The 16144-nt window shown below is 39.7% G+C and overlaps 1 protein-coding gene across 5 annotated transcripts in view; it reads left to right on the top strand.

The window, feature by feature from the left end:
- The window catches only part of MYOM1 (myomesin 1), a 76894-nt gene extending 65792 nt beyond the window's left edge, over positions 1 to 11102 (top strand). For 3 of the 5 annotated variants that reach the window (XM_048939750.1, XM_048939749.1, XM_048939747.1), the window contains 3 exons: positions 4067 to 4282; positions 7951 to 8095; positions 9260 to 11102. In XM_048939750.1, coding sequence (XP_048795707.1) covers positions 4067 to 4282; positions 7951 to 8095; positions 9260 to 9414 — 516 coding nt within the window. In that variant the 3' untranslated portion in view covers positions 9415 to 11102. Of the gene's footprint in view, positions 1 to 4066; positions 5030 to 7950; positions 8096 to 9259 lie in introns of those variants that run through there. The other 2 variants (XM_048939751.1, XM_048939748.1) reach the window with 1 other exon arrangement.
- The last annotated feature ends 5042 nt before the right edge of the window (positions 11103 to 16144 follow it).

Genomic DNA, 16144 nt, shown 5'->3' with positions numbered 1-16144 from the left:
TGTAAGGCACTCTTGGGAACATGGCTGTGCCACTGCTCAGTCACAGACCAGATGCCCCAGGAGGTCAGTTTGTACTCCCATAAACTTTCCCCAGCACCCTGCTCCTACAGGTTGTAGTACAGTAGGACTGAGACTAAAAGCAATTGCTCTTCACCTCCCTCTGCTCTGCCACCAGCCACTTTCTTTCTTAAATGTGGGTGAGCACCAAAAGTAGGCATATGAGCACAGCTGAAAACTTGTAACATGACAACTACGGCAAAACAGCTGCCTGGTATTTCCACGTTCACTAGTAGTGGTTCATCTGGGTTAGAGGTATTTGATAATGAGTTGGGCAGAAATGTTAAGACTAAAATCTTGGTCTCTTAACATTGTAATCCATAGCTATCAGATAGTGGGCTACAGCAATTCAAAGAACACTGAGCATTTTGGCATTGTAAAGTGAAACACCATTTGATAAACCTTTTCACTGAATGATTTAGCAGCTCTGGGAATACTGTAAAAACAAGCAGCATTCATACAAATATTTTAATGGTAGGTGGAATACAGAAAGGAATGGAGTGCATTTGCAGACTCTCATCTAGTGCTGCTTGTGCTTGAAGATGAACTTCTCATACTGCTTTGGCTTGTTTTCAGTGTTAAGCTCTCTGCCAAAAAGAGTCAAAGCTGAGTATAAGCTCGCTGAAGCAAATTGTGTACATTTGACAAAAAAGGGAGTTTGTAAAAAACGAGTTGCAAAATCTTACCCAGACACTCATTGCCCTTGAAAGCAAGGACATTTGTGACGTTTGAATAAGTGAATGGAAAATTCCCAGAACTTGAGACAAATATCCCTGACCTCATGATTCTGAATGCAGTAGATGATTGTTTTGAGAAACAGAGTAGGACAGAGAGTGTTTGGGGAATGCACTGCTTGTTTGGGTGATGTTGGCTCATCTGCCTATTGCTTGCACACACTGGAGAAACAGGAAGGCAGTTCTCTGCATCTGTTGTGTAATCCATGCAAGCTGCACAATCATCTTTGAAAAGGAGTAAATGCAGTAGCAGAAGACTGGCAATAGCAAAGTCTGATTCTGAATAGCCATATTCAGCCATAACTAAGTTCTATGAACAGAATGGTACTGCTATATTGAACTTGAAGCATATGCATATCTCAGTCACAGACTTAACGTTGTGATTGTAATGCTATTTTCTGGCTTTCTACAAGCGAGCTGAAGGTATTGCATCTACCAGAGCTGATCAAACAGTGCTCCAGATGGCCTAAGAGGCTTCTGCTGACATACATAAATGCACTTCAGCATGGGGATATAATTGGAAAAGGCTAAGTGTCAGCTCATGTTAGGGAGAATTTATCTGACAGAAAATACCAGCACAAGTTTTGTGTACAGACAGTCAGATTAACCTAAGTGGCTGTTTTATCAAAACTAAGAGGGGGTTATTTTTACAAGAACACTCTGGATCCTGACAGATTTACACTTTCAAACATTAAAGCAATACATTACATCCCTCTACACACCAGCTCCCCATTCTCCCTTTCTGCTGGGGGTTGGTGCCTCCACAGGTAGACTGGAACAAGGGATTGAGTTCCCATGACTTTGTTGCTTTAACTCACACACTGCCCAAACTACCCATGAAGGTATGTGCTAACACGCAGGGAGAAGAGCGGTATCTGGAATACAACGTGTTTCCCTCTGCTGCTGTACTTCCCTACTCATGATAATCTGCAGTGTAAGGCAAAAAAGACAAGCAGAAACACAAAAGGCCTGGACCTGAAGCACCTAGGTGCTCCAGTTGTATAGCCATCTGTACCCCAGCCACAGATTTAGGTTGTGAACTTCTCTGTGGAACTCCGAAATATTGAGAGGTGAGGTTTGCTCATGCTCATGAGGTTTTTCAGATAGATCAGATTTCCTGATAGATGCCATAAGGTCTAGACGTGTTTTGAGTCCTAATTATGATATGAACACATAAGCAAAGACAGTATCCTGTTCAAAGAACAGAAAATCTGCAGCTGATAGGTACAGCCACAGTGGGTAACCACTTCCATTTGGCTAAGGTGCCATAATTGTGGAACTGTCTTCCAAAAAAACATTGGCATGACCAAAGATCTCGCCATCTACATAGTGAATAATAAGATATATCTCTGCACAGTAGTTGCTGGAAGATCAGCAATAAGAGTTGGAAACATCAGGAGGAGAACCAATTCCAAACAGGAGCTAGTGATGTGAGGTTAAGCAAAATGTGACTATTTTGGGGAATGACTTAGCAGTGATGACTCTGTCTTTTGCTACTGAACCTCTTTGAATTAAGGAGTACTGACACCACTTCAAACACCTGAGGTTTGCATAACGTCACTCACACAGCAGTCTGGATGAGGACATAAGCTCATTAGCATCTTGCAGTGGCAGCTGGGGCAACTCAGAAATGATCTCATGCTTGCTAGAAAACTAGAACACAATAAAGAAATACTGAGTACTGCAAGGGACATGTGTGTAATTCCTGGCTGAGACTAAAGCTGATGGCATGTTTGTATTGACAGTGTTAAAGGAAAGGGAGAAATGTAAAGCCATTTGTTTTCTTCATGTTTTTCAAAAAGATGGATTGATATGGTGGTCAAAACCACATTCTCACCAGTGGGCTACAAGAGTAGGCATTCACAGTCCCCATGTTATCATCAACTATAGGTGCTGCAGGATGTAAGATAGAGGCCATTTCCACCAGGCTTTAACCACCTCACACTCAGGATGCGTCTTTCCATCAAGATATATGTGTTGCCAAGATATATGTGTTGGAGGTGGAGGAAATATTTTGCCTTCCCTTTTGTTTTCATTTTAATCTTTAGGGGATGTGGGATTTATGTTAGTTTGATTTTTGTTCTCAGAAGTGTTTATTTTAATAGAGTTCTCAATTTTTACCCTATCTGTTCATTTCAGTAGCTTTCTGGATGCCTTTATTCTGTCCCATCTTCCACTGTCACACTACCAGATAAGGAGCAGGGAAGGGAAAGTAGCCTGTTAAATCGATTGCTCACAGTGGCCTTTTACTGTGACAGCAGTAGTGCCCAAATATGAATCCTTTTCAGTTGCCTCTATTTTGAATGTTTGTTTTTTTTTCTTATCAAGAGGCTTTAAGAAAAATTGAGGAGAAACTTGATTTCAGTCAGGTGGAGCGACAGCCATCATTCCTTATGTATCACTGAACATCTTTCTGTCTGCAGTAAAAGTCCTTCAGATTTCACTAGAGAAAAGGTCAAATTCTGCTTTGACCAACATTTTAAGTTTGGCCCCATGCGCTATTGGTACTTAGCAATAAATTTACTCCTCCCTAAAGAAAGGCCCAGAGAAAGGCATTTGTGCCTCTGAGGTTTCATGTGAAAGCTTTTTGCATTTGGATCTCTATGTGACGTTTGCTTCGGCAAAGTCTGTGAGAATATTCCCACAGCACTGTGACCAGAGGAGGGGATAACCTTACTAGCATCAAAGCAAAATATTTACTTAAGCACCAAAGAAACAGTAAAGTTTGTTTTGATTTCCATTAAAAACTGGTTTTATAGGAGTGAATATAACAATTCAAATCCATTGGAGGAGCTGTCAGGGCATGGTATGTAAAGATTCTAAACTGAACAAAATATTCCAGGGACACTTTGAACTTAGTTACTATTTTGAAAAGGAAGATGCTTTCTTTTCTTCTGTAGCAAATATATAGAGAGCTTAACCTGAACAAATCTGCCTGATAGGTCCTCAAATTCTTATTTTATGTCTTACACAAAAATGCAGGTAATAGATGATTTTATATTAAACATTATGCGTGGAGAAGGCCCTGGTAATCAATTAGAGAAGAAGGTGCATAAAATATTGAAAACTTTGTAATGGAGTTTTCAAATTGAGTTCCTTCTTTTCCTTTATAATAGAGGAGACTGATAAAAACTATTGATTGCTGATGCAATGCATCCATTTACTAAAAGCAGGAAGAGAAATGCAGAGAGAGGGAACATTTGTAAAATTATGCATCAAAAATCACAGCAAATATTTATTGACTTATATGCAATCCTTCTGTACTTTTTCTGTAGGCACTCAATCTGTCTTGCACTGTCTGGGGAGATCCTACCCCAGAAGTCTCATGGCTGAAGAACGAAAAATCGTTTGTGTCAGATGCTAACTGCATCCTGAAATTCGAAGCTGGGAAAAATGTCAGCTTCACCATTTCTGCTGTGTCCACACACGACTCTGGGAAGTACAGCCTTGTGGTGAAGAACAAGTATGGAACGGAGACCAGCGATGTCACCGTAAGTGTGTTCATACCAGAGGAAGAGCAAGAGAACAATAATGAAAACAAGAAAACGAAAGCATGAATTTAAGAGTAGAAACAAAAGCATAGGGGAGATTTTGGATGACAATGTTGACATAAAATGTGTGTGTAAATGGCTTTCTGTTTTAGCAGGTAGCCTTGGATTTTTCCATTCACTTCACTTGTGTTTCTAATGTGCTCAATTGTGCCAGGGAAAATAGTGCCTTTCCTAAATACTTCCTTACTGCTAACTTCACAAAACCTAGCTGTGCCATCCTCACCTAGGCCAAATGCATGCTGGCTGTAAACACATTTGCACAATTTTACCTCGTTCCTGGGGTGTTGGACCCTACCAACACAGAGTGAAGAAGCATTTGAGTGGAGGCAACTGACAGGATAGATGGAAAGACTGAGAAATGATCAAGGCATTTTGAGCAGCAGTTTAGATTTGTTCCAACTTTGGTAATGTAGCATAGATGGAATGTGTTAGCAAATTCAAACAACAGAGAAATTAGTACTGGTCTTCGTCTACATTAAGGCCCCTCTGTATTGCTGTGTTAATTTAGAGAGGCCTTAATATGGGTGTAGGTTACATCCATAAGTATTGCTTAATCTGCCCAATTGGGGTAAAAGTACTGTAATATAAATGAAAACTAGACTTAGGAGGCCAGAAAACTAATGTGTGCATGTGTCTGCAGAAATGTATGATCTCTATGTTCACAAATAAATGGATTCATTTCTTTCATTCTATCACGAGTTTGTCTCACTGTGTCATGTTTTGGAGGTCACGGCTGTCCTGGTTGTTCACATCACCTTACCATCTTAACACTCACCACTATTGCTTTTAGCTTTCTCTTAGAACCACGTTAATCTTCACTTAAGCTTTTACCAGAAAAACCCTGATGGCATCGCTTCACGTTTTTCTGTCCAGACCTTCACTGCTTCACAACTCACCAAGGCATTTTTGCCAATTCAGCCACAGGAGTAGTTTCATGTGGTTCTGATCGTGAATTTTGATAGAAGGGTATTAGGTAAGTACATTGTTAGACTGAAATCTCAGACAATTTCATCCACAATTAACACTGGAGGAAATAATATATTTATTCAAGATCCTTTGAGAATACGAAAATAATTTTCATTGGAAAGTAGAAAGAAAGTTGTTTTTTTTTTCAGGCAAAAGTATTTCAGAACCGTTCATCCAAATCCAGAAATATTTCAGAACCATTCATCCAGATCCAGAATACACTTCTATATATTAAAAGCTCCTTGTTAGCCATTTTGCAACAATATCACTGATTATTAACTGAAGAGTAGCAATGGAACATGTATCTATTTCCGTTCAATTGGATGTGTACGTATCATATGATGCAGAAGACATTTTGTAAGGGTATTTGGCAACAGGCCAAGGGAAATGGTTTTAAACTGGAATAGGGTAGGTTTAGAGTATATATTAGAAAGAAATTCTTTACTGTGAGGGTGGTGAGACACTGCAACAGGTTGCCCAGAGAGATTGTGGATGCCCCATCCCTGGAAGCATTCAAGGCCAGGCTGGATGGGACTTTGATCAACCTGGTCTAGAGGGAGGTGTCCCTGCCCATAGCAGGGGTTTGGAACCAGATGATGTTAAAGGTACCTTCCAACCCAAACCATTCTATATGATTCTATGATAAATGCTCATAAGCTGTTTTCGGCCCAATTGCTAACTAGGAGAGTAATGTGCCATATTAATAATTCTTTTCAGAATTAATCTCAGAATAGCACAGTTCTCCACATCAAAATCTAAAGAACTGCTGTATGTATTTTCAGTGTTCTATATAAGGATATATCTGAGTGCACCCTTTACATACTTTCCCTTGTCATTTTTAACTACAGCAACTGCAGAAACAGTGCTGTTTCCTAGGCACTCATTTTATTGCAGTACTGGCTTTTCAGGAAGAAAGGACAGGCAACTTGGAGAGAGTACAAGGAAGTTGCTAGCATATGCAAGGAGAAAATCAGAAAGGCTAAAGATCAGTATGAGCTCAACCTGGCCACTGTGGTAAAGGACAAGAAAAAGACGGCCTATGGAGGTCCAGCCAGCATGGATTCATGAAAGGCAGGTCTTGCCTGACCAAACTCCTCTCCTTTTAAGACCAGCTTGACAAACCTGGGGAATGAAGGAAAGTCTACTGACATACACTCAATTACTGGAGTCCATCCTGTTCAATATCTTTACTGATGATTTGGATGAGGGAATTGAGGGAACCCTCGCTAAGTTTGTAGAAAACTCCAAGTTGGAAGGAAGTGTCAATCTGCCTTTGAGTAGGAAGACCTTACAGAAGAGTCTGGACAGGTTGGATCAATGGGCTGAGGCCAATGGGATAAAGTTCAACAAGACCAACTGTGAGACCCTGCATTCTGGTCACAACAACCCCAGGCAGTGCTACAGGGGCAGCTCTGCTTGGGGCAGAGTGGCTGGAAATCTGCAAGGAGGAAAAGAACGTGGGAGTGTTGGTCAATCCTCAACTGAACATGAGCGAGCAGTGTGCCCAGGTAGCCAAGGCCAATGGCATCCTGGCTTGTATCAGAAATTGTGCTGCTAGCAGGAGCAGGCAGGTGATCATTCCTCTGTACTCAGCACTGATGAGGCCACACCTTGAGTACTATGTTCATTTTTGGCCCCTCACTACAAGGAAAACATCAAGGCCCTGGAGTGTGTCCAGAGAAGGGCAACAAAGCCGGTGAGAGGTCTGATTGGCCCCTCCTCATAGGTAATACCGATAGGAAAGAGGGAATGGCCTCAAGATGCACCAGGAGAGATTCAGGTTGGATATTAGGAAAGACTTCTCCAAAAGAGTGGTGAAGCATTGGAATAGGTTGCCCAGGGAGGTGGCTGAGTCATTGTCCCTGGAGGTGTTTAAGGAAAGGGTAGATATTGGAACTTAGGGACATGGTTTAGTGGATAATATTTGTGGTAGGTGGAGGGTTGGACTAGATGATTTTAGAGGTCTTTTCCAGTCTTAATGATTCTATGATTCCATGATTCTGTGAAGATGACACTAATAAGTTCTGCTCAGCTAATGCTTACTTAAATCCCTTACCATCTGAGGCTTTCAAAGTAAAATTAATTCATTATTAATCTTCAAAATACAATCAGGGGAATATCTGTAATTTGAGATGCAGCAAGCTTTCTGAGTTTAACGAAGAAATGTCAAATTATTTCGCAATTTTACTTAGTATGATAGGAAGCCAGCCCAAGGATGAAAAGTAGGTCATTCTGCCCTGGTCCTAGAGCATGTAAAAGCAACATTTCATCTCTTGTCCATCTTTCCGAGCCCAAACAAGAACTTGACTTGCCCCTTGCAAAACCTGATGCTTATTACTTAGTATTAGCATACTCTAAATAAGGATTGCATTTGGGCAGTAGCTTGTTTCTACTACTTCATCATCTAAAATCTGCTCACCTGCCTCTATTCATTCAGCAGAACTGCAAGGTAACACGAGAAGTGGGCCACCTCCCAGATAATCTGGATTCTGCATCCCTTTGGTTCAGGAGGTGTACATGCCCTAAATTATAGTTGTTGCTATACATATTGCTTCCAGGGACTCAGCAATGATGATTTCAAACAAAATTTGTCACATATTACCATTTCTTGCTTGTGCAATTTTGTTCTTGCTCTGCTACAGGTGATTGTGATTACTGTGTCAGGCCAGACTGACACAGCTAAGCACACTGTTAGCATCTCAGGACAAAGTCAAAATAATATAACTGTACCCAAAAAGAAAAAAGCAACTACTATGAGCAAACCACAACAGGAAAAGGAAAAGAAAGGTAAGAACACTTTCACCTTTACAGATGGCCGTTCCAAAGGAAAAATTGTTAAATGTTATGCAATAATACAGTCACTGCCTTCCAGGTCTCCAACAATCCAATTTACAGCATGCATGCTCTTAATAGACAACAAATGCAAAGCTGGAATTGCCAGGTTAAATAAAACCTAGTGATATTTAAATCAACACTTTTAAATCCCTGTCCCACTGAGCTACAGGCTCTCATCTTGGCTTACCTGACTGACAAAAGCTTTTAAAGCATAATAATTCAGTCAAATTGCTGATTGCAGAGAAAACGCGTATACACACAGAGATTATTTTTATCAGCTAGATAAATGGCACTGTCAAAAAAATAGGCCAGGGTAATTGAGAGACCACAGATGCCAAAATAACTTAATTTTCTCAACCAGTTTTTAGTTTTTTTCTGACCATATAGCTACTGTTTGAAATCAGTGAATTGTTCTTTCTCAGTTTTATCTCCACATTCGATGACAAATTTGGAATTACAACCATTTTTCCACTCGGACTAGAGAAAGAGCAGAAAACAAAAAGGTCTCTGGTGATTCAGCATTCTTGCATACTACAGATTGTTACCCTTATTTTAGACTCTTCTATAAATGCTGCTGGGACATTGATTTATTTTTCACAATTACATTTTCCTCGTTCAGAGCATCTTATCTCCAAATAAGGCTTAAATTCCAACATTATCAGAATACCTATTTTATATACTTTGCCCAAATACTTTTTGTTTATATACATTTGCACAAACAAAACATTGCAAAAATGTTGTATCATTATGACAGACCATTTTATATTTTTATTTCCTCCCTTTTCTGTTGCTAATGCATGAAGCAGTAATTAACTGCATTTCTTCTCTCTCTTGGTTGCTGGTATGGGTGACTTGGACATTTCTGAGCAGTTCTGTAAATGTGATTACTTACATGAGAAGCAATTATTTCTGTGTGTACATATTCTGCAGGTCCCGTCCATTAATTTATTTAATTAGGGACAGAAATACTTGGTCTTGTTTGGCTCTCTGAAAAGTACTGATGCTATTTGTGATACTGGATGTCTTTAAATGGGTGTGGGAAAAGGAATGGAACATACCTCCATAATGCTGAGCATTGTAAATATAAAATACATTTTATTACTTCTCCTAAATCAGATATTAAGCCACATGTAGATGAAATTATTGCCACAGAAGAGACATCTGATTCAAAAGAGATCCCCAGAGTGGAAAAAGAAAAGAATACAGAGAACAATCAACAGACAGCAAAGAAGACTCATGGAAAGGCTGCAGCAGCAAGAACAGTTCCTTAACCTATAGAAAGCCTGGGAACAGGGGAAAAAAATCACTGGTGAAAAAAAGCCTTGAGTTAAATCCTGTGTTCTTGAATGAAGAGTATGAATTTGCTATGATCTTACTGTGTACTAATAAGTTCAAGTTGAGATTTCATGGGTGATAGACTAGCCATATTATTTTAACACAAAAGTGTGAGTGTTTTTATATGATTCATAATACTTCATAACTTTAAATGCACAATAGGTGTGCAGTTACGTCTCAGTATCAGAGAAGCTGTATTGCAGTCATTGCTAAGTATCACGACAACGACCAATTACTAACAAGGTAATTTTAATTATTAAAAACATCCATGAGAAGCAGAGGTTATTAGAATGAGTCCTGATTAGAAGTGACTTATCTACTAGTCTGTAAAAGAATGCTGAAATCAGTTACATGGATTTGTTAATCAATACCTGTAGACCATCATATTTTGAGGCAAACACCATTTACCTTCTCTGAGTATTTATGATCCTCTTAATGCCTTGTGGGTGACACTCTTCACCATGACCATTGAGGCCACAGGGGGAGATCTCCAGAAGCAGAACCATCTCCTCCAGCCACAGAAAAGCCACAAGTGGGTTTTCTTTTGTTGTAGGTTTCTTTCATCCACTTTCATCAGATGGCTGATGTTTGTTTAGTTCTGCTTTTCAGTCCTTTCCACTTCATCAGTTCCCTCCTGGTCCTGATGAGGTACCATGGATATTATAGTACTAATCCAGAAATCATCCAGTGCACTCACATTGTATGCAGCCCTGTTTGGACCATTCACAGCAAGGCAGATAACTGTCAGATTTTTCATGTCTCCCAGGGGACGCATCCAACCACACAACCAAATGAGTTATCCAGCAGTACAATAAGGACTTGAACCCTTTTTGATGGGAGAAGAGTATAGCTACACATTAAGCCTACCTATACACAGCCTTCATAAATGACTACATACAAGCCAAGAATCTCTACTTAAGTCATTAATGTGTTCAGAGGGGAAAAAAAGAGTGGAAATTTAGATAAGATGTTGGGGAAATTTTGTACTCTAAGGGTGGTGAGGTGCTGGCACAGCTGCCCATAAGCTGTGGTGCCCCATCCCTGGAGGCGCTCAAGGCCAGGTTGGATGGGGCCCTGGGCAGCTGAGCTGCTGGGTGGCAGCCCTGCCCATGGCACGGGGTGGGCTGGTGGGCTACAAGGTCCTCTCCAATGAGGATGTATGAAAATGCAATTTGTTTGTGGGTATCTTGGAGGAAGCAGAGTTCAAACTAAAAAAAAAAACCAGACCAAAAAAGCAAAGGTCGGAATTTCTTTTATTAACATGCAAGCAAATCCAACTTTTAAGTAATTAGAAATTATTAAGTATGTGAAATAAATATGTTTAATTACTAGGAAAATATGTTTATTGATTTCTACTCTCAAAAAGCTCAGTCATATTATGTTGGCTTTTTCCAGATGGCTTACTGATGAAAGATTACTAAACTCTGTTGGTATTTCTAGGGTGTTAGATCTATGACAAAAGTGGATATACTGAAAACGTGAGAAGTATCACACTTCTAACCCACCATGATAGAGCTGTTAGCATGAAAAAAACAATAAAAAATCTTAAAACATTTAAATGTTTAACACCAGAGACAGTCATACCTGTGAAATCCATTTCTTTTCAATAAAAAAATCCAAAAGAGCTCTTTGCAACTCTTTTTGAAATCAATAGAAAGATTTCTGCCTGCATGAAATGTTTTTAGATTGCTTATGTGTAAGCAATTACAGTAATAACTGAAAAGATAAAGTATTCAAACAACTTGGATGACCCACAGAAAAATGTAAGATGAAGCAGAGAAAAAAAAATGGCAGAGTAAAATATTGAATGCTACACCAAAAATAATAATAATAATAATAATAATAATAATAATAATAATAATAATAATAGGAAGAGGAGGAGGAGGAGAAATTTGAAATAAGACTGAACTAAATCATCTAAATCAACTAAATCATCCTACTAGACTTAGCTTCTGTTTGGCACAGTGGTAATTCAAAATTACATTGCATCTTGTTTTTGCATCCATGTATCACTGTTTAAATTGAACACTGGAGCAGTGTCATTATCTAAGTGCAGGTCCCATACAGAAACACAGGAAGCAGCATTTCCATGCTAGGCGAAATGTTAATGAGAACCCTAGTGCATACAGCTTCTCATGCAGCTGTGACAGAAAATGATAGATACCTACAGACGTATGATTACATCGCTCTGCCACTGAAATACAGAGGTTGGCCTTTCAAAATATTACAAAGCTGCGGGTTGTTTCACACAACTCTTAGCTGCTCTTTGCCCTGGTAATGATTTCAACCTGACTTACCTCCCTGAAAATCCATCACTTCTTACAGCTCCTTTGGGTTGTGAGTCTGTCTCTCGCACGCATTGATGGCAGTAGGTTATAAATAGAATCAATTCTACCATCAAGAGCCTGATCCAATTCCTGTAAAATGCCACAGGGCTTTTTTTTTTCCATGCGTTTTAATAGAAAACATGCTGGATCTTAGAAGAACGCTCTAAAAGAGTCCCAAACCTCAGATTAAAAAAGCCCACTTTGCTCCCTGTGAAACTAATGGTGGGTTTATTTTTGCTGTCACTTTAGCACAATCAGGTCTTGAATTTTTGTTGGAAGAAAACTCAGAATTTTCCTGATATTTCAATTAAATGCAGTGACAATGCTTTAAAAAATTAAATTAAAATGGACCAGAGCTTGGTTGAATTTTAGTTGTTGTTATTATTACTATTATTAATCTTGGATAGTTCCTTACAAAGCTGGAAACTGAGTCCATTTCACTTCTAAATTGTTTTGAAATTATTTGCTAGCCACAATTACAGCATTGCTATGCATAATAAAAAAAAAACACGAACATTTCAAATGTTAAAAAAATATTTTAAATTATTTTTTTACTCTTTGATCTGTAGCTGTTCACACATGTACAACAAAATGTTCAATATTAATATTAGCAGAAATGCTGAGTATATTGAGGTTTATTATGCTACCACACTTGACGATTTTTTTTGTTGCAATCACTGTAAAATTTACATCCAGTTCTCCATGATAATTATGGAAATTGTCTCAATCTCTGTCTCTTACATAATGACAGAATGCAAATTATTTCTGAAGCAATAAAATTTCCCATCAAACACAGAACCATCTGGCTATATTTAAAATCAGACACTGGCCACAATGTTCAACTGAGGTTCCACTTCTGAATCACATCTCTCTGTCACCTATATATGCCATTCCAGCAGTCTGGAACATACTGGAATATTCTTTACATTGTAATTTATAACCATGTAATAAATCCATATTCTAGTATTTAACAGAGTGGGAAGCTGATGTACATGAACTACATTATCTAATCACCTTCCAAAATTATAAAGAGTGTATTTCAAAAATTAAAGATGTGAAGAACAGGCTTTGCACAGCGCTGCAGTAAAGACATTATGATTCTACACATCTCTGAGTTCTGAGTATTAGTGCTGGATTTGTTGCCAGTTACTAAGGAAGATCTTTCAGCTGTCTGAGACTGATTAATCATGATTTGCTAATGCATAAAGTGATAGTACTTGAAGCAGCAAGCTGCAAAGTGAGGTCATCCTTAAAGCAATTAGTTTAGGGTGGGCCTCTGCTCTGTGTCTTTGGAAAGAAAGCGAATGCATGGACAGTATTTCATTTAAACTGCACTTGCACTGACTGGACACCCAAAACAAATCTTTCCATACAGCAAGTTGTGTTGCTGAAAGGACAATGAGTTTTAAGAACTGAAGGGGAAAGAGTAACAAAAGTGGTAAAGAGAAAAATGTTAGAGAAACTGATCTGTTCCACAAGTGCTGCTGGAGATGAAGGTGAGAGGCGGGGAGGGGAAGAGGCTGAAAGCCAGGACAGGAAGGAAGGCACCAGATTCATCTGCAGTCTTCCCTCCTTGTCTCATTTCCCACTTCTTTACATGAGATGTCTTTCCTGTAATCTTCCTCTTCTGCATGTATTCAAGCACATCTTTCCTCTCCTGTTTCTCAGCTTCTGTCTTCTATCATCTATCCTATTTGATGGAGTCATTTCCACTTAATGTCTCATCACTCTCACTAACACAGCAGTAACATACAAACTCCTGCTTAATTAGGTTGTGATTTTGACACAGATAAGGATCTCTACTGTATCCAAATCAGAAGAGAGTTTGTGAAACACCTGACTGACAAAGAATGGAGAAATGTTGCTCAGCTGAGATTTGATCTGAGTGTGCTGACTGAGCCCAACACCCTAAACCAACGCAAGCCATCAAGCACAGTGGAACAATCAGTGTGTCTAAATATCTGGGTGTCACAGAGTAGAGTCTTAATGGGGAAATATAACAGCAAAACTTGTGGTAAACTGGCAAAATGAGCATAAATGAGTTGGCACGTTTCTTGCAGTCTGGAAGCCCTGGTTTAACTGCCAGAGAGGTACAGCATAGTTCAACAAGGATTGCAAATCACTCACAGATATAAAAGGAGAGATCTTACCTACACCAATATATGTATAACCCCACACAAACAAAATGGAAAAAAAATCTCAGTACAGATGTCGAAAATGCAACCCACCTTTACAGTCTGGTTTTAATCTGTGTCTAAGTACAAAAGTGTAGAGAACATAAAGGGAAAATACTGAAGGCTGTTTACTTCTGCAGCCTTCTGGTTGTCTGGAGATGCTAAGTTTGGAAAGGAAAAGATTACCTGAAGGGAAAACATTGTGTTTTCAAATGAATACCCTTTTAATCAGAAGCTCCTATCCTAGATCAGAAATACAAAAGTGTAACTTACAACTTTGTTACCCCTTTTCAAGTAAAGATTTTTCAGCAAGCTAAGAAGCTAGCCTGCTTTTGGAGTAGGCCTAATTTCATCATAGGGTCTAACTTAAATTTGATATTTGAGGACATCTGATAATTTTAGTCTCTTATCTCCCTACAAACTCTTCTGTCTGGTGCTGGAAAGGAGAACTCCCTCAACTGAAAAATCACTTGCTGCTATGACTGACAAAGATAAGATCATGGAAACAAACAAAAATTTTGTTAGAGCATCTGCTGGTGTGGCTTCCCTCACAAACTGAGGAACTAAGATGCCAAATAAGGAACTCAGTAGAGAAGGGAAATGACCTATTACAAATGCTTTGCTTTTTTAACTGAAGCACAGACTATGTGCTTGCAGCAGATGTTATGCTAAGATAGGTTATTATTATAACACTATAATAAAATGGGAGGCACCTTTAGAAAACTGCTGCAACTGGAACATGATTGCACTGAAGGGTGGAAAATTGCTCCATTAATTTGTGTTGCATCCATGTACCCAGTGTCCTAGAAAGTGTTCCAAGACTGACACTGAATTTACAATGTGACAACATAATCAAAATGGATAGGTGTGAAATCATACCTCTCTATATAATACAGTCACCCTGCCCATGTAATTCTGTGCTTGTGTCTTCTTCCATGGACTGCTTGCTTTGAAAAACAGCCTGCAAGCACTGTGGGGATAGATTTTTTAGTTCCATTCTCAAAGGGATTATTTGCAAATAAGCAAAGTGACTATAATCTTTTAGGCAGCTTGTACCAGGCGGTACAGATCAATAAACAGACCTTCTTATCTGTTTGTAGGACTGGCACAAAAGGTTTCCAAGGAGACTTTTTAGAGATATGCAGACTATCATAGTCAACTTTAGCTATGCAGCCCTTGCAAGGCAGCATGTCATTCTGTCAGCTGAATACTCTGTTACTGAGTCTGCTTTTTTAATGTGACAATTATATTAAATGTGTCAGCCCAAAATGGCTTTAACATCAAAGGAGGAGCAAAGCCAAAATCAAGTCAGTAGATGAGAAAGTAATTGGTAAAGAAAACAAAACAAAAACTAATAGGCAATGGAGAGCAATAAAACACTGATTTCACACAGGGGAGACCTGAGCTATATTTCAAGCTATGCTCTTCTTCCCTTTCTTCTCCGTTCTCCACACTGCAGATTGTTAGGGGTGAGAACAGCATCCTGTTTCAGTACGTGTTACACCTCACTACCAAGAGGGGCCTCCGGGCAATAGTCTGAGTCAGATCAACAATAACACAAAATCAAGGCAGCAGCCACACTGGCTGAGGGGGTGAATCACAGAAGAGATGGGCAGGGCAGCTGCTGGCCTGACACACATACCTGGCCTGCTGGACACGTTTGGGTTTTGCTGCTCCATCCTGCCATAAACAAACGTGACAGCTCCAGGGCACTCTGGGTACAAGGAAAACTTTCAACAGGACACAGTGAGAGACGCTTAAAGGGGGTGAATCATAGAATCACAGAAGGTCCTGGGTTGAAAAGGACCACAATGATCACGTAGTTTTGACCCCTCTGATACATGCAGGATCACCAACCACCAGACCAGGCTGCCCTGAGCAGGGAAGTGTTTGCTTTTAAAGTGTTTGGTTTTAAAGTATTTAAATTTCTCTGTAGTGAGGAAACAACTGTAGGACATGGCTGCCGTTTGCTGCCGCGAAGAAACGGCTCAGACCCAAGGCAGGGTGGCAAGCAGCAGTGACGCTACCACCAACACCCATCGCGCCGCCTGCCCCGCCCCACACACAACACGGCCGCCACCCTTGCGCAACGGCCGCCCTCCCCGCGCACGCTCACTCCTCCCTATCCCCGGTCACGTGGTGCCGCTGAGGTGGCGCGCGTTCGC

This window comes from Lagopus muta, chromosome 3 (genome assembly GCF_023343835.1).
Source record: "Lagopus muta isolate bLagMut1 chromosome 3, bLagMut1 primary, whole genome shotgun sequence".
In the NCBI taxonomy this organism is placed as follows: Eukaryota; Metazoa; Chordata; class Aves; order Galliformes; family Phasianidae; genus Lagopus; species Lagopus muta.
This window is presented reverse-complemented; position numbering and strand designations above follow the sequence as displayed.